The 26,419-nt window shown below is 34.5% G+C and overlaps 1 protein-coding gene across 1 annotated transcript in view; it reads right to left on the bottom strand.

Moving 5' to 3' along the window:
* Ush2a (usherin) overlaps positions 1–26,419 on the bottom strand; it is a 748,724-nt gene that overhangs the window by 434,677 nt on the left and 287,628 nt on the right. Inside the window, exons 21-23 of the mRNA XM_026388000.2 lie at positions 12,310–12,440; positions 4,205–4,331; positions 1,417–1,518 (exon numbers count right to left, since the gene is read on the bottom strand). Of these exons, the coding sequence (XP_026243785.2) occupies positions 1,417–1,518; positions 4,205–4,331; positions 12,310–12,440 (360 nt within the window). The remainder of the gene's footprint in view (positions 1–1,416; positions 1,519–4,204; positions 4,332–12,309; positions 12,441–26,419) is intronic.

Raw genomic sequence — 26,419 nt, 5'->3', positions numbered from 1 at the left:
AATATGATTACACTTTTAAGAATTTGTATAACAGTGATCTTAAATTTGGAACTGTTCAGACCAAGTGGATGTTTATGAGTATATCAAATCTGTGATAACCAGAGACTAGGAGAGAAAGTGAGCAGATGAGAGTTTTAATGAGAGAAAGAAAAAATAGCAACAGGAAAAGAGCACATGACAATGAGGTCACATTCCTGAAAGCTATGTCCTTCTTGGTGGATGCAAGTCTTGATCTCAGCTTTGAATTTGTGACTTGATTCTAGGGAAAGTATTTACCAGCAAAGATCTCAAGGCCAATTTATGCCTGGTAAATGTGAGAACCCGAGTTTGATCCCTAGCACTATAATCAATCAATCAAACAATCAATTTATTTAATTATATACACAACATGAAATCAATTATTTCTAATGGAGATGTGTCCTGTATGGTAGAGTAATTCAGTAGAATGGTATTCTTTTCTTTTGGTATCTGGACCTGTCATTGTCCTAAAGGCAAAAGAACAAAATTTTTTAAAAATGTTATATATGTATGTGCATCTTAAAGGAATTTCTCTACCAGTCTAAATTAGGTAATGAAAATCCCCTCTCTGCTAGAGCATTTCCTAATAACCATACTACTCCCCAAACCTCACCAAAAGCTCTATATGCCTTTTGATCTTCTTCTCCATGATTCTATGAATACCACCAGCCATCGACAAGTTATACTTATCTTTGTGACATCTATGCTATAAATTTCTAATAGATATTTGTGGTATGGAGAGCACATTGTGATTCTCAATGAGGACTTGGGAAAGACCCTAGAAACACTAAGGGGGGTTATTTTCTGCCTAAGGTTCAGTTCATGTTAGTTTTAGTTAGGTAATTTTTAGAAAATGCTTTTGTTCTCTTGTCCATAAAATAGGAAAATTGCTTTGTTAAAACCTCAATTATGGTATTTGTGGCATTTGGTTGGAGTTATCTGTTTACATATCAATACAACCTTTTATTGTGACAAAGACCATATGTCCATCATCTATGAATAGGGACTGGTTTAGTGATGGTCAGAGAATCTTCCTCACTCTATTGTACAAATCAGGCTTACACGTCTACATTTGCACTGTTTACAATGAATTTATAATTTTAGAAAAATTCTTACGTAAGTCCTAAAATAATATATATTTGAGTGAAATTAGTGTAATTAATTTCAGCAAACATTACTGAACTTCAAATTTTACACCAAGCAATGGGTACTAACAAGATAAATACAAATACATGGTTTCTTTAACAAAGAAGAAGCCTAAGGGAAATTTTTGAAATATGGATGAAAAACACAACATGAGATAGCAAACAATACTTATTCACACTTTGAAGTAATGTTACATTGATTCTATTCTAAGTTTTGGTGACAACATATAATTCTATACCTTACTAAACTCACCGGGATCCTTCCTGAGGATGGTGTAACCTTGCGGCAGCCCTCCCACAAACAATCCTGTATTATCTCCAATTATACTACTACCATTCAGGGAGGTGGAGGAACCTGCAGAAAATGAGATCAGAACCCCAACTTTAGCAGGTTAATCTATTTCTCCCAAGTTAACAAGTGATAGACTTTCACCCAGCTTTGGGACACTACCCTGTTTTTATTCTTCTTCCTCCGGGTTTGTTCCTACTTTTCTTCACTGATTCCCTTCCTGATGTTGAAATAACCATCTCCTTCTTTCTTGGACCTCTTCCTTTCTCTACCTAGTTGGACTCCCAGCGTCCTCCAGGGGGCTGAATGGTAGACTGAACAACAGTTCAAACTACCAAGGCCAAAGACCAGAGAGACCTAGATCCTCAGCTGTTTCGTAGTAATAGTAACTCCCCATTATGATTTTTATCTACCTCCCTCCTTCTTTGGGAGGAAAGAGAAAGTTTATTGCTATAACTTTTACAGATACCAACACACAAGAATTAGCCCTACCTACATCTAATCCCCTGGTTTTAAATAACATCCTTAGCCAACAAATCCTGATTGTATTCCCAGTCTGGACCTCTTTTCCAAATACATAATTTTATGTCCAACAGCCTATTTGGTATCCCCACTTGGATATCCATGGATACCTAGCATAGAACATGCTAAAACATGAACTCTGAACATCTCAAAGCTTTCTTCTCTCACCGTCTTGCACACCATCATTTTGGCCACTACATTCTTCCAGTCACGCAGGCCCCATACCTGGCAACCACGTTACTTTCAGGACTAGCAATCACCATTAAGGGCCAGATGGTATCTTTGTAGACTATTCAGCAACGAGTAGTCATAGATAAAAACATAAATGAATGGGTATAGTTATGATCTAATACACTTTTATTTATAAAAACAGGTATGAACTAATTTAGTCCACAGGTTGTAGTTTGTGAGCTCTTGTTCTTCCTCAATTTCATTATCCGATCTTGTTAATTTGACATGTTCAATATAACCAGAATATGACCACTTCTTATTTTATCCACAGTGACCTCCCTGGTTTCAGTCACCATTATTTTATGCCTGAGTTAACAGAGTGTTATTGTAGAAGTCTATTAATTGGACTCCATGTCCATGTTTTTGCCCTTATTCTGAACAGAGAAGCTAGAAGTGATCTTTCCAAAGAAATTATATATATATATATATATATATATATATATATATATATATATATATTACTCCTTTCTCAAAATCCTCCAAAGATTTCCTTTTATGTAAAAACCCTCAAGGCCCTATATTATTTAGCCTCTGACCTCATGTCCCATCACTAATCCTTTCACTCCTTCTTTCCCAAATGGTTGTTATTGGTCTGTGACATGCCTCCTAAGGTAGGCTCCCATCACAGGGCTCTGATATATGCTGTGCTCTTGGTTCAAAACATTCTTTCACTGGGCATTTGCCTGGGTCACTGCTTCTTCCCTTTAGGTCTCTGCTCAAATACCACCTTCTCAAAGAGGTCTTCCCTAACAGTTCTATATATTATTTAACATTCCTTCCAGCACACATGTATACCTCTAACACTGATGCTCAGACCCATAAAAACAGATACACTTTCCCTCTTACCCTGCTTGTCCATTCTCAGGATCTATCACCATTTGATACTTGTTTAATCTTTATTTACTCTATCTTTTACCTTCATCCAATTCCCCCACAAAATGTAAACTCTAAAAAATTCTATTTGCTCTCAGTATCCAAAGTATCTACAGTAGTGCCTGGGACATAGTAGGCACTCAAAAAAAATTACACATATTCTAAATGAGTTAATTAAAAGCCTACATCATTAGTCATGTAAAATAATTCTTATAGTTACATGAGGACACTAGTGGAAGTAAGCTGGGAAGAAAAATAAAATGTGCAAAGACAGGGTATGTGTGCAAAGAATGCCTCTATCAACTGGATAAACTGAAATTATTTAACTTTTCTGAGGTTTGATTTCCTCATCTCTAAATGCAGATAACTGTTTTACTCTCTTTGCCTTCTGGAAGCCAAAGTCACACAAGTGTTATGGTTTGGATCTGAGGTGTCCCCCAAAAGCACACATGTGAGACAACACAGGAAATTTTAAAGGTGAAATGATTTGGTTATGTAAGCATTGGCCCAAACAGTGAATTAATGCCCCAAAGGGATTAACTGAGTAGTAACTGAAGGCAGGTAGGGCATAGCTGGAGGAGATGGGTAACTGGGCCCATGGCTTTGCAGTATATATTTGTATCTTGTGAGTAGAGTCTCTCTCTGCTTCCTGATAATATCCTGAGATGCTTTCCTCCACCATACTGTTCACAAATGATGTTTCATCTCAGATCCTGAGGAATGGAGCCAGTCTTCGGTGTACTGAGACCTCTGAAACCATGAGCCCCAAAATAAATATTTTCTCCCCTAATTGTTCTGGTCAGGTCTTTTAGTCACAGCAGCAAAAAAGCTGACTAAAACATGCAAGAGAACTAAAAGCCCTTGCAAATTTTAGAGAATAGGCAAGCTACAGTGACCACCAGTGATCTAGTTCTTGATTTTGCTTTAGTGAAGCCCCTCTATGAAAGAGAAACCAGATGATAAACTTAATCATTTTAGGAATATTCAGAAGAAATTTTTGAGAGCAATTTGGATGAAATTTAATGAGATTATGGTGAGAGGAGAAACCTAGAAATACAAGCAGTCAAAAATATGGCAATGCCATTATTATCAATAGAACTATTTATATACACAAAGAAGTGCTTACCTGTGTACTTCCCATCGAGAATGATTTGGCCAAAAGCCTGATGCCTAATAGCAATTATTTCATGCCATTTTCCATCGCTATATTGTTTACCATGATCATTAGTTGTGGTAACTTCCACTGAGGATCCCTTAAGAGAATGAATGAATGAATGAATGTTTCTGCAATGGTACAGAGACACTTGTTCATTTGTTGTAAACCAGTTTACAAATTTCAATATTATGATCCTGATGCAAGAAGGCATATGTTTAAAACAGAACTGCACATTAAAGTTGATGTCCAACATCATTCTGATTTTCCTGTGATGTACATCGCTGGACCACAGTGCCAAAATCTGAAAAATAAAACTTCTCTTTGGAATAGGAATCTCTTACAAAGGTACTTGAATTATGAGTATCCTATGTTCATCAGAAAGGTATTGAGTTTTATAATTTAAAATTTTAGGCTTTATTTTTCATGGTGGAACTATGAAAAAAATAAGAATTTAAAACTAATTTAGAGAGCACTGAAAATTGTTTCTAAAGATAGAGAAAAGTGGGGCAAATTAGTTGTTCTTACCTTCACTGAACTATTAATAACAGGGTGGAATGAGAGTCACATTAAAAATTAGTGAGTAATTAATACATTAAACTTAAGTGTGGAGTTAAATTTAGTGCACAAAACTTTGTGGTTTAAAAATCTAACATTCATAGCCCTAGTTAAGGTAATAATACCATAGTTAAAAATCTATCCCTACATGGATAAGACCTACAAATGGCAGATATCGATTTCGTAAAGAGAGATGAGCAAGAAGAGGCAAGAGTAAGGAAACAAAGAAAAAGAAATGGAAAACTGCCACCTTAGCAGTTTAGAGCTAAGTAAACCCTTTCTCATTAGGTTATGGTGAACACAATGGTAATTATTTTAAAAGAAATTCCAACTTCATCACCAATATTATTCACTATGTATTAAAGAAAAAAACAAAATTACTCTAAAATTTCTAAACAAAAATAAATTAATTTCTTACTTAATAAAGTAGATTTATCTGGCAAAAACAAACCTCATCCCAATAAATATTTTTTAAAAACTAAAATAAGGCTAGGTAAAATATCGCAAAATTTTTTAATTACCAAAAATGTTTAATTAGATCTAACAGTTGTACTATACATTTTTCTTAAGAGAATATTGATAATTATCTGATGCAATAAAACTAAAGATTTACACTATGAAAGGTACCATGTTAACCACAGCATCTTTACTATAACATTTCTGTTGATATTTCCCTAAAATAGTTTCAGTGATATAACATGTCCATTCTACACATTTAATTGGTTTCTGTCAGGCCTCATAATGGACTTGACAACATGTATGACAAACAGAATTTCATGTTACCAAAGGTAAAAAAAAAAGAAAACCAGTTTTTAATTTCCCATGAGTATGAGTGGGGTGCTTCTCACATGGACAATATCCCAACTTTTATAGACAATTCGGTCAGATAGAAACATCACCATTTGGTAAGTTTATTTTCTAGTCTTGAATTTTTGTAGATTGACTTTCCTTATATTTGTTTTCTTCTACTTACTCTTTTATTTTCTTCAGCCCTATTTCAACATTTTAATATTTTACAAACACACATTTCATTATCGTAGTTTAATAATTAAAACCAGAACTGGTGTCGTGCCCAATTAATGTGCCCTGGTAGCATGCCCATTAGTTTTTCCATTAGTGAATTCAACAATACTAATGGGATTACTAGCATGGGATGCTAATTGGGCGTGACATAAGAAACTGGCTTACTTCTTAGCATACCCTTGCTAATGATGAAATTAATGAGCATTTTATTAAATGCTGTCTCATCAAAGTGTACTTAGTTAGCGTTAAAATTGTTACAAACGATGCTGCATTCTAAAGATCAGGTGTCTGAATAAGTGGTTCTTCATATTTTGTTTGGCAACAATCTGAAGCATTAATACTTCTCTGTGTCAGAAATCACATTTTTTGGAGACACATCCAAGTACATAATCTATACACACAGTATGCCAAACTTGCTTTTATTCATAGAATATTATTCTTTGATGATGGTTTTAAGATTCTTCCCAGCCCTGTTCCCCAATTTAATAATAATTCTGTGGTCATTTCTGGTATCATCTTACACAGTTTGCTCTTTTCATGTGAAAAATACCAGATGCATTAAAGAGATGCTAGTCAGAATTATCTGAAAGTTTTCACTTTCACAGCTTCATTCTAAGCAAAAACAGAATATTCTATGAATTTTCTCTTAATGTCACTGAACATAGAACACTTAAGTGACAACCATGGACCATTACAAGTCAATAAAATATCATCTGATCAAGTATACTCAAAATTGTAATTAACCAAATAAAGGATAAGATTATACCAAATTGTTAGAGACAATAAAAATAGCAATTAAAGTTGCAATTAATTTACTGTGTCTCTTAACAATGGTTCTAAATACTCAGTCCATAACATGAAAACATAGCCAATTTTAAATAATCTTTTCCACTCCTCATAAGCATTTATTCAATGAAACCCATTGGCTAACTGGAAGAGTAATCATATTTGGTATTATACATATGTCCTCTATGTAGATTTATTTATTTAAGATTATTTAAGGAATTTATTGTTCAAATTTACTAAGATATTTCAAAAACAGCAAACTACAAGACGACTTCAAATCTATGTGCTAGACAGTAGCTATAAAATTCCCTGAAAATACTCTTTCCACAATTCAAAATTTAATTTTTCGGAATGGATTTAGGAACTGGAATTTAAAAACAACCATATTATATGTTTTCTGATAAAGGTAAGGTGTCTAACAGACATTAAAACAAAGAAGAACTAAAGTATTACAAAGTCATTAAAAGCTGGAAATTTTAACCCCAAAATGGATAACTTTCTTTAATTATATAGAGTACTATTTTTACCAACAATTATAAAACTAGTCAAGCAATCCATCAAAAGATACTCATTAAGCATCAACTATGTTCTGAGGTTTGTGCTAAGTTTTGAGGGTATATTTATAAAAAAATAGACATAGACTATGTCCTCACTGTATCATATGTTCACATAGGAAAGACACATTGAGTACTTAATTACCTGCGAATGAGGATGAGGATTGTAAGATTAACTAGATAATCTTGTCTTCTTAAAGACAAAAGATATTAATACTGACTTAAAGTGCTATCTAACATATAAATAATTTCAATACCAAAGGAAGGCTTATAAAACAAGCTTCTAAACTTCATTTAAGGGACAGTAGCTGTAACTTTGTACAACAAACTACATTCATTTTCCTATTCCAAATGGGAAGAAGCAGTAAAACAAAAAAAGACAGTTCAAAATTTTCTCCATCAGTTTCAAAATTTAGCTACAAATAAGTGGGCAGGGGAGTCTTTATTACAAAGCTAGCAAATAGGTCTAGCTAACTTTTTTAGATACAAATTCCTCTGAGGTATGGAAGGACATAGCCTTGACATCTTGAGCTCATTGCTGCATGGATTGCATCATGATTCTTGAGCACTTAGTATAATACATCTTATTGTATTTTCTCAAATATATCCTAACACAATCCTCCTCAACTAGTAACTTTTTAAAAATAAATTGTCATTGTGCTAAAAACACACGCTGCTTTTGCCTTGTAGAGAAAAGTTTTTATTCTAAATATGAATGCTCTTATCCAATATCATTCAACTCTTCCTTCTCCCCTCAGCTCCCAACTTCTGGCTGTAACAACTTTATTAATAGTTGGCTGTCACCTGCCAAACACACACAGGTTGGAAATTGGCTGTACAGGGTAGAGACAGAGCAGCTGGGAAAGATAATTCTGCTAGTAGGAAGGAGCAGTAGAGGTGATTGTGTGAAAGAGAAGAGTAAGAAGGCAGAAATAATGGCAATGCCCTGTGAATGTTCTCCCGAACTCTTGTTATCATGTTGCACTGGCCTGTCCCTCTGATCACTATCAAGGAGAGGAGAAAAATGAGACCCTGAGAATTTCCTGGCAGCCATTCTCAAGATCATAAGCATACTGTGATGGAGTAGACTGAGGTATTGTTTGATTTCCTTCCACTTCTATTCTGCAGTCTGAAAGTATCACATATATTAGAGAGAGGAACACTCGTGTTGTGGAGATGGCATTATGGTTTGAGGTGTTCCCCCAAATCTCCTGTGTCCAGGTAGGAAGATTCAGAGGTGTGAAAGCTGTGACCTAATCAGTACACCCTCGTTTGAATGGATTGGGTGCTAACTGTAGGCTGGTGAGCATGCTAGAGGAGGTGGGTCACTACATGCATGCCCGGGAATGTGCATCTTTCCTGAGGCCCCTTTTCCCCTCCCTTTCTGTAATGCCCAGCTAACAGGAGCTGAGCAGCTTTCCTCTGCCATAGTGTTTCCTTCCACCATAATGTTCTGCCTCACCTTGTTGCTGAGAGTCAACTGACCACATCTTGAACTTGTGGAATTTTGAGCCCAAATTAAACTTTTTCTTCCTCTAAATTGTTCTTGTCAGTTATTTTGGTCTCCTCAATGAAAAGCTAACTAACACAGATGGTGATCATGCTTCAGATCTGGTGACATCATTTTTGAGTTAATTGTCCAAAGATTTTACTCCATATGTTTGTTTGTTTGTGTGTGTGTGTGTGTGTGTGTGTGTGTGTGTGTAAGTCTGCACACACACGTGTGTTTATTAAATACTCAAAGCCTGTCACAAACCATCTATGATTAATGTTCTTGAGAATGGTATTCTGTCCATTTACCATTTCTGTGTTCCCAGTGCCTGACTGCATATGGTACCTAGAGTGTAATACATTCTTAGCCAAGCTGCATGAAATGAACTAAACTAAACTTGGTGCTAGTTCTACCACAAATCCACTGTGTGACCCAAGTTAAGCCACTTTGTCTAAAGTACACCAATGCAAACAATACCTAACTCAAGGGGCTACTTCAAAAATAAAATGGGATTACTAAACTATGAGCCTATATTGTAAAAAGTTCTATCAACAAATATGTATGTGATTTAGAGTTTTCTCCACCTGACTTCTTCTTAAATATCACCAGATATTAATAAGCTGAAGGCAGCAAAGCAGAGCCAGATTTTTATACCTTGTTGACATTCTTCTGTTTAATGGTACTGTTCCTTTTCTCTCATTTTTTTTGTTGATTTTCACAATTTAGCATTTGATCTTTTTTTGGTGTTATTGTCATATGGTTTATTTGTATATTCTGTGGAGCATTTTCATCTAACTAATAATTAACTTACTCTTCTACAATTAAAACCAAACATTTTCCTTACTTATTTTATGAAAACATGACACCACTCTCATCTTCTTTACCCCCTCTTCCCAGAAAGCTAAAAATTTTTAAAGTGTCAATTCACTCATCTTTCCATCTCCTTCAACTTGCTAATTTTAGCATCAGACAATTATAAGTCACTTTCTTTGGGGCTTTGTGTGTGGTTTTGCTTCTGTTTTCTGGTCTTTGCTGTATTTTTCTTCTATTTCAAAGATTGTTATTTGGTTCTGTAAAGCAAATTTCTAGTCACTCTGCCATTAAATATTTAGGTTTCCTGAATATTGCTAGGTTTATTATTCACCACTGCTTCTCTGTTTGATATTTCTGAACTTCTTTTTCCTTTTGGCTAGAGGCTTTGCTGAAATATTCTCCTCCAATGGGGTGACGGGTAGAATTTTTTTTTTCATGAGTCTATGGATGTTAAGAAATACCTTTCTTTTTTTGCCAAAAAAACACTAGTACAGCATGATTGCTAGAATCATTTTTGAAGATGAATTTCCTGAGTTTAAAAATCTGTCCCTTACTAATAGTATGACTCTGTAAAATGAGAAAAAATAAGTGTACCTACTTCACAGAATTATTGAAAACTACTAGTGTGTGTGTGTGTGTGTGTGTGTGTGTGTGTGTGTGTGTGTATTTGAATGTACAGAGAACACCTGGAATAAGGTCTGGCAAATAGAGATATTATAGAAGTATCTGCTCATTCTTGATATAGGTTTTGCTTATTCTTTCAATAAACTCATAGTTCATTCTTTCTTAAATCATGCACTTTCACCTACATTGCTATTGTACATGTATTTTTGTTCTCCTTTTGGATCTCTTAATAGTGGTAGCATCTTCTTTATTTTTTCTTATTTTGATGATGGACTTTGAGAAATGCCTTCAACTTGATCTTCCATCCTACCAATCTGAAGCTCAGTGTATCTCTCCTCTAATTAGTCTCCTTAAAGGTTTCAAATGAAAAATAATATTTTCAGTTCTGTAATGGAATCGACTTTAGTGTACCGATTTTTTTTTCCCAGTTGCCATCTGCCTTGCCTTCTGTGATGACTGTATCTTCTCTCTGTCTCTGGGGCTGCTGGGTCTGCTTCAGTGTGATATTATTTTTCTTTGCTTACTCACTGCCCCCCTGTTAACATCCCGTAAGGAGCTTCAGCTCCTGGGAACACTCAGAAGTCCTTGTGACTGAGGGCCTCCAATACACTAACCAGGGAATTATCAGGTCCTTGTCAAAAATCTTGGAGTAAACCCCTGTGTCTCTGGTCTTTCTAGTGGCCAGTTTCACTAGACAGGAAGGGTTCAGCTGCCTGTTGGGCCTGGCATGAGGCTCACACACACTTGGCCCAGCAGGCCTTGCCTGGCCCCTCCCAGGTCACTGGGCCTCCAGGGTACTAAAGCTCCAGAGTTCTTTGTCCATGATCCTAGATGCATCTTGGATACAGAGGGTACAAACTATGCCAGTTTTACCAACAGAATGTGGAATATTTACTTAGTAAGCTTAATTTATGACTTAGATCATCAGTTTTAAGTTGGAGACTGGAAGAAATGCGAAGCAAAGATTTTATTTAGTCTAACTCATTTCTCAATTACTGAGAGGCCCTATACATTGCCTAATATAAAATGTTTGCTAACATTTGTTTAACTAAGATGAAGACAACTTATTTAACGGTTTCCCATTGTCCTTAGGAACAATTCAAATCCTTACTTTTGCTTACAAGTCCCTAAATGGCTTGGTCTCTCCCTACTTTTCAACTCACCACTTTTCCTTTTATTCTGTATTCACCAGCCACATTAGATTTATGTCAGTATATTGGACATGCCATAAATTCTTTTCTGTCTAGCACTCTTTTTTATTATTTTTGGTATTGGGAATGGAACCCAGGTGTACTTTACCTGTGAACAACATCCCAAGTACATTATTTTAAAATTCTTTTTTAATTTTGAGATAGGGTCTCATGAAGTTTCAGAGGCTGGCCTCATACTTGTGATCCTCCTGCCTCAGCCTTCTGAGTTGATGGAATTACCAGTGTGCATCAGCCTATATGCTATTTTTACTATATAACAGTTGCTATTTTTCTCTTCCTAGAAATTTTATTCCCAACTCCTTTCCCCCATCTTTCCCTAGTGTTTCCCCTGCCCTGCCCCAGTTCTAGGAAATGCCCTCAGGTAGAGATATGCTTACCCTGACCCAGTTTTCCTCATTGTTTTGCATCTCAGTTAAATATCCCACTTTCAGAGAAGACTGACAACTCAGAACAAGGATCCTTCATTTTATGTTCACATGACACATAGCATCCCATTCTTCTCTTTCATAACATTCATGAATATTTTAAATTGTTTTACTGTATCCTTTCCAGATGGCAACATAGGGAACAGTCTTAACTGTAAAACTACTGGAGTCTGAAGCTACTTAACTTAAACATTTGCAGGTGAAATGATGAAGAGAGGGGTGAAGAAGGGAAGAATAAAAGAAATTAAAGGCATAATTTTTGTCCTCAAGGAAAATAAAAACAGTTCTACTCAAATTTATTTAAAAGTTTTAATCTTCCTTATAAGGTAGGATCTTGGTTGTGAGAGCACATGGATTCTTGGTCAGACTACCTGGGTTTGAAAGTTAGCTCCGCTCTCTTAACTGTGGGCAAGTCACATCACTTTTGTAATTCTCCTTTCCTTCATTGGTAAAGTGAAGATAATAATAGTACTTATACTTATTTCCTCATGAGTTTTTGATGAAGATTCAACATGAAAATATAAGCACTTACCGCAGTACCTGGCCCCTACTAAACTCTCAGAGATATCAACTGTCATGATTAATAATTTACCTGAGGATCAAAAAGAAAATAAGGTCGACCATTCTTCAACTGAAGTGCAAGATACTCTTCCTGATTGCCAGGTGATGCTGCAAAGACAATCAAACCTTCAGGCACCCTTGTTCGAAAGCTGGCCTTAATGCCTGGTGAGACAAGTGTGATCAGCAAATCAGTGCTGGGGTTTTGTTGATTCTTTCTGATAAACGTACATTTACTTTCATTATTATTTATGATGTAGTGAGTACAGTCAGGAAATTATACACAGCAATGTACTGGGATGGTCCCAGCCGTTTGTTTTTAAATATATCCCATTTTAAATGCCAACCAGTACTTGGAAACTTAAGCCTGCACTCCTGCTAATCAATATATAATGAAGTTTAAATGTATGCAAAACTCATCAACCTAAAAAGACATGTTGTCAACCCAAAATTGGATACTCGGAGTATGGATGTGAAAACATTTTCTGAGAGTCATAAAAATAAATGGGTTTTTGACATAAGTGAAAGAAACAAAGGGGCCTTGTTTAAATACTTATGAAGCTGAAAGAATCAGTCCAGTAATAGATGCTGAAACTGGAAAGACTTGCCATGAAGAAGTCTGTTACAGCTAATTTCCTAAAACAGCATCCTATAACCAAACTGTTTGCAGCCTTCAGAATTTCAGGGTTTCCACTGACCCTTGGACTACTGCACAGGACATACCATGCTCTTGTCTCAGCAGGATTTCTAGTTCAGAAAGCAGGGTGACTTGTGAAAGTCCTATAGATGCCCTCTCATTACCACCTAATAGCTTCACCTCCAAACTCTGGGGCATACCTCTCCTCTACACACACCGTGGAGCTCTTCCTGTGAAATTAAGGCATTTCTCTTAGTGTGTTAAAACGAGCACCATCTCCCATTTCCAAGAATTTTCAGTTTCATTGAAAACATAAAAATAATGAACAAATCCTACTGTGAGAATCAATTAAGAGCTCAAGGACATGCATGAGAATCAAATAAAAGCTCAAGCATACAACTTTGAATAATGAATTCCAATTTGAGTAGGAATAAGTCAGCCAGGATTATAAGCACCTGAAAGAGATCTAACTCCCTTCAGGATGGACTGGTCACCCAAGGACCTATGCAGGTGAGGGGATTGAGCTTGGCATCAATAGACTACAGCTCCCTCAGGGGTCATGTCTGATTTATCTTTCTACCCCCAGAACGTAACACAATATCTAGATGTACTTTGTAGAGTAGGAGACTCTAGAGGAGGAGAAAGAAATTGAGAGGTGTATTAGAGGTAAGGAGAGAGCTTCAGCAAAAGTTTGGAAATAGGAATGCAGAAGTCATTTGATGAGTATTGCATTGTTTTTTGTTTGTTTGTTTTGCGTTGTTTTGTTTTTAGTAGGATCCTATGGAACATTGTTGGGTATTCTGCTACCCAATCAAGAAGAAACTCAAATTTGTCCTCACCTTCTTAGCTTCTGCATCTCCATCTTCTAAATACTAAAGCTTTTGACTCTTTCATCACAGTGCTCCTTCTCATTTTGCCTTATCATGGCCTCAACTCTATGATTCTCTTGCTTATGCCTGGCTGGATGTTTCCTTCTTGCTGTTAGATTTAGTAGTGATCCTTCCTGGTACCTCTGTAACTCCACAGAAGATTGTTTGCCCCATGAAATCAGTTTTCAGTTGTCAAACTCACTTGAATCCCTGCTGTCAGCTTTCTTGTTATCATCTCCCCTAATAAGCGGATTGAAAAGGCTGATCAATCAGCACAAAATTTGTAGGTAAGTAAAAGGAAGGTTTCTAAAAATTGTGTGAAGAACAGGAGTAGGATGCTCAAAGTCAGGATTAGGGAAACCAAACTAATGGTTGAATATATGGAAGATACAGATGATTTAGTTACAGAGGAATAAGGAGATCACTGTACTTTGGGAAAAAGATGATAAGGATTTTAATTAAGGATGGACAAGTTACTGAGAAGATTGAAAGGTTGTACTGTTTCTCAGAGGAGGCTAATGAAAACATGAGGTGATGATGTGAGGCAATCTTTTCACCCATCTTGAAATAAAGGCAGCATCATCAACAGAAATAGAAATGCCAGATAGGGAGGGATATTTGGGGGTGGGAGTACAAGTTCAGTTTTACGCCACTGTATTTAAAATAATGATATGCAAAATTCTACCTTTTAGAAACTAAGCCTCATGAGAGAAGATGGGACTACAAAAATGAATTGACAATCACCTGTCAAGAATCGATGTGTCAGAGAGAATGAAGAGAAAGAAAACAAAACCTTTGCTGTAAATGTCCATACTTAGGAAAAGGGAAAATACAGAGAATAGTAAAGCTAGAACAATAAAATGGAAGGCTACATAGAAGAGGACTTTAAGAATCTTAATCAACCGTAAAAAACACTTGCAATATGTCCAGAATAATTAGAACTGTAAGAAAATTTATGGAGCTGATAATGAAAGTATTTCTCAGATGTGTAGAATGGCCACAAGTCCAAACAGCTGGATGATAAAGATTCAGGGACAGGACCAGCAGGAAGGGGGTACAGAGTTTTCTTTGGGAAATTCTGATAAAGAAGTGAGAGACATGGAAATCATTTTGGCACCAATTTTTTATCTTATATTTGGTATCATATATTATAATTGAAATGATTGCTTTAAAATTAAACAGCTCAGGGTCATTTCAGGAAAAGAGCTATGATTTGGAACGTGACAGCAGCAAAACTCTTCTATGGTGTTGGGAGGCACCTCTGTGGCAGTAGAGATTTGAGTGAGGGAATACATCAAAATGGCTCAGTCTAGGAAAACAACTACATGACTTTAACACAAGGGCAATTTGGTGAATGAAAATGCATCAGAGTTAGACCATGGATGTATGTCTATTTTATACACATGTTTCTGATTAGCCTTGAAGAGTGGTTGCATAAACTACTGTATTTGGGGTAAAAATGGGAGTTCATAACCCACTTGAATCTAATGTATGAAATATGATATGTCAAGAGCTTTGTAATGTTTTGAACAACCAATAAAAAAATAAATTTAAAAAACTACTATTCCTTAAATATTTCTTGAATGAATAACTAAATATAGAGATGCAAGACATGACCCATTATTTCTCTTAATACTAGAACCAAAAATATAATAAAATAAAAAAATATGGTTACACTTAACTATATATGCCATTTGAGGAATATGCAAGTTCATGTGTTTTCCAAAAACATATTTAATTTCCAAGTCTTACATTGCAAAGAAACATGATTTTGGATTAATTAATATATAAAACTTTGCACAGACCAATGCAAGTTTCTAATGGAGGGAAAATTTCGTATAGGAGAGAGAAATTTGATATTTTCTGGTAGACTTCCCTCAGCTTTTTCAAATAATTCAATCTTGCCATTTATCTCTTTATTATCAAGATAAACAGCAAGCAATTTTCTTCTACATGAAATCTATGAGGAAATTGAATATTTACATATCTCTTCAAATGTAATCTTGACAATTAGTTAATTATTGCTAAAGGTTTGAGCCAAATGATTAAAAAATGTGATCAATTCTTCAAATAAATTAAATTCATAAATGAATGTATTTAAAAACAAAATTCTTTTGATGGATGTATAGAATACTTTGGAGAAAACATTACGAATTTAACATGCGGCAGAATGGTAAGATACATAATTGTTCAAAATTATTAATACCTCTCTTTATGAAAGGTTCTATATTTAGAGTCTCATTTACTGACTTAGGCTCAGCCATGTGACTTGGTTTGGCCAAAGGGATGAAAGCAGATATACAGAATATGCAGAAGTTCTGAATGCAGCTGTGTGGTTGAGCTTAACCTCCCCTGACTTCTCCTCTGCTTCATGAATGTGTTTTCTTCTTGGGCCCAAAAAGGAGGAGACTTGTGGACCCAAGCAACCAGCAACACTGCCAACGTGAGTAGAAAAGAGAAAAATATGCATTCCTCAATTGCTAAAATTTAGATTTTTAATTTTTTAAAAAGAGTAGACATGTTCTAAAATGGTTTTTTTTCTCCTTGTGTTTACAGAAATAATTGGGCATTTCTTATATCTCTAATTTTATTCATTCATTCAAGAAATACTTGAGGAACAATAGTTTATGCAACTACTAGTCAAGGCTAATCAGATATACAAATGAATAAAATAGACATATATTCATGGTCTGATACTCTAAAAATCTGAAAAATCCAAGTTCCGCATGAAAACATTTAGATTTTGTCTAAGTATGTTTGCAAGTTTAAAAATTATTCATAAAATAATATACTTATAAGGCCACAGAATGGAAAAAAGTTGTGAAATAATAAAGGCAAATATTAATACATTAGACTATATTAGAATAAACTTTTTTCTATGGAAAGACACGAGTAAGAATGAGGTCAGGAGTGATGGTACACACTTGTAATTCCAGCAACTCAGGAGGCTGAGGCAGAAGGATCCTGAGTTCAAAGCCAGCCTCAGCAACTTACTGAGGTCTTTAGTGACTTAGCAAAACACTATCTCAAAATAAAGAAAATAAAAAAGGTTGGTTGGGAATGTTGTTCAGTAGTTAAGCACACCTGCGTTTAATCACTGGCACTAAATAAATCAATAAGAGAGTGGAAAGACAACCAATAAGTGGGAGAACATATTTATGACATATATTTCTCATAACAAGTTACAAAGCCAGAATAAATATATAACAAAGGTGCTTAATGTTATTACTCATTAGAGAAATGAACAATAAAATGCAAAACCACTAAACATTTGGGAAAATAGCTAAAATGAGATTGAAAATACAAAACATAGCAAAATATGTACAGCAACTATGTATGCATATATAAAGAGACATATTATACATGACTAAATATAATACAAAATTATATTTAGCCTTTCATGTTCAGAACACTTGAAAAACCAGGGGTAGGAGGAACAAACTGCAACATTTTAAAAGCTATCTATGCTAAGGCCCAGGCAAACATTATTCTAAATGGAGAAAATTTGGAGGTATTCCGTCTAAGAACTGGAACAAGACAGGATGCCCTCTCTCACCACTCCTATCAGCATAGTCCTTGAAACTCTAGCCAGGCAATTATACAGACAAAAAGAAGTTGAAGGGATAAGAATAGGAAGCGAAAAACTATCACTATTTGCCCAGGACATGATTCTAAGAGAATCCAAAATAAAGAAAAAAACACCAACAGAAAACTTCTAGAATTAATAAATTAATTCAGCAAAGCAGCAGGATATAAATCAACACCCATAAATCAAATGCATTTCTATATATTTGTGATGAACTCTCAGAAGGAGAAATTAGGAAATATACCCCATTTACAATAGCTTTAAACAAAATAAAATACTCAGAAATCAATCTAACAAAAAAGGTGAAAGACCTATTCAATGAAAACTACAGAATACTAAAGAAAGACATGGAAGAAGACCTTAGAAGATGGAACGCTCTCCATGCTCTTGGATAGAAAGAATTAATATTGTCAAAATGGTCATACAGATTCAATAAAATTCCAATTACAATCCCCACAACATTCCTCCTAGAAATAGAAAAAGCAATCATGAAATTCATTTGGAAAAAGAAGAGACTCAGAATAGCCAAAGCAATTCTTAGCAAGAAGAAGCATCACTATGTCAGATCTTAAATTATACTACAGAACTATAGTAACAAAAGGGCATGGTATTGGCACCCAAATAGGCATGTAGACCCATGGTACACAACAGAAGACACAAAGACAAACCCACATAAATACAGTTACTCCATACTAGAGAAAGGCACCAAAAACATGTGTTGGCAAAAAGATAGCCTCTTCAGCAAATGGTGCTGGGAAAACTGGAAATTCATATGCAGCAAAATGAAATTAAACCACTGTCTCTCTCCATACATAAAGCTCAACTTGAAGTGGATCAAGGACCTAGGAATTAGACCAAAGACCTTACGCCTAATAGAAGAAAAAGTAGGCCCAAATCTTTATCATGTCAGATTAGGCTCTGACTTCCTCAACAAGACTCCTAAAGCACAAGAAATAAACTCAAGAATTAATAAATGGGATGGATTGAAACTCAAAAGCTTCTTCTCAGCAAAGGAAACAATCAACATGACAAGAGTGGCCACAGAGTGGGAGACCATCTTTACTATAAGCACATCAGATAGAGCACTAGGTTCAATCCTGGTACAAAAACAAAGAAACAAAAAAATGAACAAATCTGAAGCAGAAGTTCCTATTTGTTTTATGTGTGATTTTGTGAAAATAGGAAAGCATCTGTTTAATGTATCTTTCTTTTTCTCCAACACAGTTAATTTATATTCTGCTCTACAGTTCCATACTTTCAATGGATTGTCTTTGATTTTATGAAATAGAAGTAGAAAATAATGATTAGCTGATCAATTTAATTAAAAGGTTTTTAAGTTCCTGTTTCTTTTTGCATAGAGAGGACCTCTAAAATTGTGATGAACATCTGTGGTGATAGATCCTTCTTTTTTAATGCTATTTTTATATTTTGCTAGAGATTCATTTTTGTTTATCCACTTATTTGTTCAATTATCTTATTGTCTTTACATTCAAAATTTTTTCTTGACTTAAATCTTAAATCTCCCTTGCTTAAAAATATGCCTATAATCCTTAAATGTATATTTTGTATAGACACAAGAATCCTTTAAAAATTAAGAATACCCTTTATTTTTTTTATTGGTGTTCAAAACATTACATAGTTCTTGATATATCATATTTCACACTTTGATTCAAGTGGGTTATGAACTCCCATTTTTACCCCGTATACAGATTGCAGAATCACATCAGTTACACTTCCATTGATTTACATATTGACATACTCATGTCTGCCTTTCCTATCCTCTACTATCCCCCCTCCACTCCCCTCCCCTCCCCTCCCCTCCCCTCCCCTCCCCTCTTCTCTCTCTACCCCCTCTACTGTAATTCATTTCTCCCCCTTGTATTATTTTTCACTTTCCCCTCACTTCCTCTTGTATGTAATTTTGTATAACCCCGAGGATCTCCTTCCATTTCCATGAAATTTCCCTTCTCTCTCCCTTTCCCTCCCACCTCTCATCCCTGTTTAATGTTAGTCTTCTTCTCGTGCTCTTCTTCCCTACTCTGTTCTTAGTTACTCTCCTTATATCAAAGAAGACATTTGGCATTTGTTTTTTAGGGATTGACTAGCTTCACTTAGCATAATCTGCTCTAATGCCATCCATTTCCCTCCAAATTCTATGATTTTGTCATTTTTTAATGCAGAGTAAAACTCCATTGTGTATAAATGCCACATTTTTTTATCCATTCATCTATTGAAGGGCATCTAGGTTGCTTCCACAGTCTTGCTATTGTGAATTGTGCTGCTATGAACATCGATGTAGCAGTGTCCCTGCAGCATGCTCTTTTTAGGTCTTTAGGGAATAGACCAAGAAGGGGAATAGCTGGGTCAAATGGTGGTTCCATTCCCAGCTTTCCAAGAAATCTCCATACTGCTTTCCAAATTGGCCACACCAATTTGCAGTCCCACCAGCAATGTACAAGTGTACCCTTTTCCCCACATCCTCGCCAGCACTTATTGTTGTGTGACTTCATAATGGCTGCCAATCTTACTGGAGTGAGATGGTATCTTAGGGTGGTTTTGATTTGCATTTCTCTGACTGCTAGAGATGGTGAGCATTTTTTCATGTACTTGTTGATTGATTGTATGTCCTCCTCTGAGAAGTGTCTGTTCAGGTCCTTGGCCCATTTGTTGATTGGGTTATTTGTTATCTTATTGTCTAATTTTTTGAGTTCTTTGTATACTCTGGATATTAGGGCTCTATCTGAAGTGTGAGGAGTAAAGATTTGTTCCCATGATGTAGGCTCCCTATTTACCTCTCTTATTGTTTCTTTTGCTGAGAAAAAACTTTTTAGTTTGAGTAAGTCCCATTTGTTGATTCTAGATATTAACTCTTGTGCTATGGGTGTCCTATTGAGGAATTTGGAGCCCGACCCCACAGTATGTAGGTCGTAGCCTACTTTTTCTTCTATCAGATGCCGTGTCTCTGATTTGATATCAAGCTCCTTGATCCATTTTGAGTTAACTTTTGTGCATGGCGAGAGAAAGGGATTCAGTTTCATTTTGTTGCATATGGATTTCCAGTTTTCCTAGCACCATTTGTTGAAGATGCTATCCTTCCTCCATTGCATGCTTTTAGCCCCTTTATCAAATATAAGAAAGTTGTAGTTTTGTGGGTTGGTTTCTGTGTCCTCTATTCTGTACCATTGGTCCACCCACCTGTTTTGGTACCAGTACCATGCTGTTTTTGTTACTATTGCTCTGTAGTATAGTTTGAAGTCTGGTATCACTATACCACCTGATTCACACTTCCTGCTTAGCATTGTTTTTGCTATTCTGGGTCTTTTATTATTCCATATGAATTTCATGATTGCTTTCTCTATTTCTACAAGAAATGCCGTTGGGATTTTGATTGGCATTGCATTAAACCTATAGAGAACTTTTGGTAATATTGCCATTTTGATGATGTTAGTTCTGCCTATCCATGAACAGGGTATATTTTTCCATCTTCTAAGATCTTCTTCAATTTCTCTCTTTAGGGTTCTGTAGTTTTCATTGTATAAGTCTTTCACCTCTTAGGCGGAAGACTACCCTTTAAAAGTTATGCATTGGCTCTTTATAGCCTTTACTATGAGGTTAACCTTCCTTGCCCCTTTAAACTAGATATTGATCCATGGCTTGAGATAAGTCAGTCAAGTATATGAGTTTTTAAAAAAATCAACTGTAACTATTAGTCAATTTTGGGCAGAAATTAAATATAAAAGATATCAACTATATGAATAGATTAAAAATAGGGAAAAGTAGACAGTAGAAATAACTTGAATATTCTTACTACCCTTTTACCAAAACATACTATTTTCTCAGAAATAAAGATCAACAAGAAAGTCATAATATTCACTCTAAGGAAACATGATCTATAGTGGAAGATCCAGACAAATCCAAATGAGTATAATTAATATACTGTGAAGACCCAATACAAGAGGGAAATGTAATTCACAGGTGTAACTTTTTTTTTTTTTTTTTAATGACTGACTGTTCAAATAAGAGCAAAGTAATGACCGGAGGTCTTCACAAAGACATGAGGGCTGAGGTGGATTGTGAAGGATGTATTAGAATTAAGCAAGTAGACACTGAAGTGAAGTGTGCTATAGAACATCATATGATTGACATATGTAAATGTTCATGGAGTGAAATCATAGTTAAAGAGAAGGCACTTCCCCAAAACTTTCTTTACTGCTATCACCACCAGATTCTTTTTTGTTGTTTTTGTTCATTAAAAAAACAAACAAACAAACACCTGCTTCTACAGCTGCCTAGTGCTCCTCTCTTCATATCTTAAAAGAGAGTGCCAAACCAAAGTGTTGAGAGGGGATAAAAGGTATTAGAATCTGGCACTATCAGTAAACCTTCCTTCAGGCACATTAACCCAAATCCATTGGTCTAAATGCCAAGGATATAACTACAACACATTTTTCAAATACTGCTGGGAAATATGAAATAAATAGGTAAACCCTGAAATAAAAGCTACTTGTCCAGATCTAAATTGTTTTTTAATTCATAGTCAACAGAAAATTCCAATGCTATTCAGAAAGATATGAGTTGGTTTAAAAAAATGGCGATCAGAGATCAAAGATACTTTATTAGACTAGTCTATTAAGATGGTCAAAGATTTATAAAAAATTACTGAAAATAATACAAATAAAATGTCAATATAATAATCAAATATATTTTTTTTTCAGGAGATTAACTGGGGTTTAGAAAATGTACTCTCAGCGCATAAACTCCTGAAAGTAAAAAGAAACTCTTCATATAAATCTACACAGATATTTTCTTATTCTTATACTTGTAAAGACAGCAGAAGCTCCTTTACTTCATTATCAAATATTCCTTCTGTTTCACTCCCTGTCTGTTCAACTGCTAGATGTATTTACAGTTGCCTATTTGGTACATGAGGGAATATAAAACTTCAGTTTCATACATAAGCAACTCTACCTATATAGCTTCATTTCAATTATGCAAATTAGTTTCCCAATGGGAAAAGCTTTTTCTTTTTATTTGACTGCCATTAGGTGGTGCTAGAAATGTCTCCAATCATAAAATATTTATGACTAACCAGCCCTATAAATACATGAATAACAAAATCTTCATTGATTGTACTAACAAAATAACAACAGAAAACTGGGCTAAAATATTATGAATGATGTGGTATTTTTCCCAAATGTCTAACTCCTTATCAGAATACCAAAGTTTTGTTATTTAATTAATCATATATTATTTCTTAATTTTGAAATCAAAATGTTCTCCAAATGCTTGGCCCAAAAAATTAGAAAAACATTGGATAAGCTTTCTAAAAATTATGCTGGAAGAATAGATTAGGATAAAATGTAGGGTAAAAGAGAGAAAAATTAATAATGAGGAGTTTTAATGGGTAGAGAATTTGAGAGACCTTAATTCTAAACTTGATAAATCAACAACAACAACAAAAAGTGCTCTCTTTCATTTTTTAAATAATCCTCTATTTCCTCTTTGAAACAATAAAAAACTGTATCTAAATATTAATATTATCAGGGCTGATTATATTTACAGTCTCCAAATGATGAAGATAGAGAAGTAACCACAAATGGTTTTTGAAACACACATTTGCTATGACTTTCATTTTCTGAAGAGAATAGGCTTCAGGTTCATACTCTTATATGGTGACACTAAATTTGATGATCTGTAAAAACTGTAGTAGTTTGTGAATTTTTAAATAAAATGGAATTTTCATCTAACTATTTTATTTCTGAGTTCATTGCAACTGACTTCTCAAGCACTTTGCTTCCTTCTCATACTTCATAGTTTTGCAATCATTTTCAGGCTAAAAATTTCTAGCATTTGGGGGGGATTTGACCAGGTATTTCTGGGAGAGACCAACTAGCATCAGATAATTCTAATTAAAAACTTCTATTTAATTCTAGTTTTTAATTTCTATTTCCAGAATGAATAATGCATTTGATCTTCTTTCACATTATTGTTCTCTATTTGTCTTTTTTTTGCCATTTGCTTTACACTTGGGAGTTTCATCTTTATTATTGATTTGTAATTACTCTTACCATATGGAGGATATTTCTTTGTCCTATATTACAGCCATTTACCACTATATCCCACTTGCATTTTATTTTGACATACAGTAAAAGAGTAAAATATATTCTAGTTTTTCCTATAGTTATTTAAAAATTTACCAAGAAACGCATATTATGAGGCAGGAACTTTGTTTTATTTACTTCTGCATTTTCAATATCTTAACAACGGCTGCCACAAAATATTTGCTGAATCAATAATTAATGGAATGCCACCTTAAGCATATTAAAATATATTCTCATGAGTCATTCTCTGTGCTATTGTCTTCCATTGATGTATGTTTCCTTTAAGCAGAATATTATATTATTATTACTATTTTCTATTTCCAGTATCTGATGATTGACTCTCTTCTCAATTTTATTGTTTAAAATTATCTCTGAACTTACTAATATTGAAATAATCACAATCTTTTCTTATTTTCCTTAAACAGATCCTGCCCAAGTTTTGTCAGCTTATACTAGATATTATAAATACTGTTACCATTATAAATCAGGTCATCTTCATAATTCTTATTGCTAAGTCATATAAAATATTTATTTTGTGTGCTTATTTAAAATTGGCCATCTTATTGTTATTTTTTTAGAATAGGTTTTGGTTTTCTTCTTTTTGGTATAGATTCATTTTCTGAAAAATCTTGATAAGTTTCTCTATTCCTTTTTAATAACCCTATATCTTATTTCTGCCTTAACACATGACTATAATCTCCATAATAATGCTACGGTGGAGTTAAACATTATTTTATTGTTCCTGGCTTAATAAGAATTGATGACTTTTATTAGTGCATTATAGTTATATAGTTGGGTTTATTTGGACAAAATTATACATGTGTAGAATTTAATTTACTCCATTTCAGTTCCCACTTTCCCTTTACTTTTTCCCTCTTCTCCTCTCTTCCCCTCTTCTCCTTCCTCTATTCTACTGGTCTGCCTTTTAGTTGGTGCTCTATGGAGATACAGAAAGGTGGAGAATTGATAAAGTGTTTAAAGCATTAGGTAGAATGTTGACTGTTGGTTTGTCTAACTATAATTTTTGTCTTAGGTAACTATGCTTCTGGTCCACGTTTTACACGTTTTTATGTCTTCTCTTAGCATATGCTTCTTGACTAGCTATTCTAGGAAAGCAAGGCAAAGCTACAAATGACTGCAGTGCATTTCACATTTTTAAGAAGCTTTAGGCTAAAAGAGGGAGAAGGAGCAGTCAGGGGATATTTTCAGGAGAAGAAACATTTTAGGTGAGTGACACACCACAGAGAAATGGGATTCCCAGTGGAAGGAACCACCAATTCAAACACTACCATCAAGAGTAACCAACAACTCAAGTGCTCTAAAATGCCACCAACTGGCATGAGAGAGCAGCTCAGATGGTTTCCTCCTCTGAACAGTTTTAATTTTAACTACAAATATAGAACTATAGGCCCATATGTGCAGGAAGTTTTAGGTAAAAATTTATATAGATAGATATAAAGATAGATATCTACATCTGTTTACATAGATATTTACATAGATATATATGTGCTTACATATATATACACACATATATATATATATATATATATATTTATCTATCTATATCTGTATGTATATATCAAGAGAGATCTATTTAAAAACAGATACCAGTAGAACTCTCTTTCTCCAGATTACTCCCCGAAGTTGCTGTTGTGCACCAAGATATTTATGTGATCATTATTGTAAAATCCAGATTTCACAAGAAAGACTTCTTAAAAAGATACATTTTTAAGCAGAATGCATCCTCCAATATCTAATAGATATAAATACCCTTTCTTTTATACATACTATATTCAATTTCAATTATCTTAATTGATATAAATGCTCTATCTATTGCATATATATATATATATACACACACATATCTATATATATAAAATCCTCTTTGAATTTATTTTTAAAAAGATGTTGTACCTTAAAGTCATGATTTCTAAAATGTGAACTGAATGCCATTGAATTATGCCACAATTTAATCTAGTATGAATTGTGACCTATTTAAGATACTTGCATATTCTATAGAGCAAAATTTAGAAAAATTTAGTATGCACTTTGGTTTCTGAAATAGTTGCTTTATTACATTGTCTTGTTAAACGGTTAGTATTTCACAAGTGACTCTAGTAAATGAAACATTTACTCTTAAAGAAAAGTATTAGTTATTAAGATATCTTTAAATGAAATGGAATATTTATTATTTATTATTTCTATAAAGTTTTAAAGATAAAGCTTCAGACATATACTTATTATACTTATCAGTTCTACCCTGATATATATCTCAAGGAAGATAAGTACTTGCATACATCCATGTACATACATGTCCAATTCAGTATTTGCAGTTCATATTTACATATATACATAAACATAATATTTCATGGAATTAAATTTGTATTGATTCATGTCCAATGCATGATATATCAAAAATTATTTTTAAATTCACTAAAACACTCTATGGTTTATTTTTTTATTTTTTATTTACCTGGAGGGGGTTGCCAGGGATTGAACTCAGGGACACTCAACCTCTGAGCCACATCCACAGCCCAATTTTGTATTTTATTAGAGACAGGGTCTCACTGAGTTGCTTAGCACCTTGCTGTTGCTAAGGCTGGCTTTAAATTTGTATTCCTCCTGCCTCAGCCTCTGGAGCTGCTGGAATTACAGGCATGCCCTGCCATGTCCAGCCTATGGTTTATTTTTCAAAACAAGCATTGTGGCAAAAACAATTCAGTAACTTGCAGCATTGGTAGAATTGCTGAGTGGCCTTGAACATGGAAGGACTTAGGTGGTTTGTATGACCAAGATATTTAAAGAAATCAACTTTGGGCACTTTAGGTAAAAGCCCTCTTTAGTAGCTACCTCAGTGGCTCTCAAGTGGTTGAACCAATATGGTACTATTTTGGACTACTTTAGAGCACACTAGGATCCAAGAAATGGAATCAAAAAGAAGAATTATTCTT

This window comes from Urocitellus parryii, chromosome 9 (assembly GCF_045843805.1).
Source record: "Urocitellus parryii isolate mUroPar1 chromosome 9, mUroPar1.hap1, whole genome shotgun sequence".
Lineage (NCBI taxonomy): Eukaryota > Metazoa > Chordata > Mammalia > Rodentia > Sciuridae > Urocitellus > Urocitellus parryii.
Note: the sequence above shows the minus strand (reverse complement) of the source record. Positions and strands in the feature narration are given on the sequence as shown.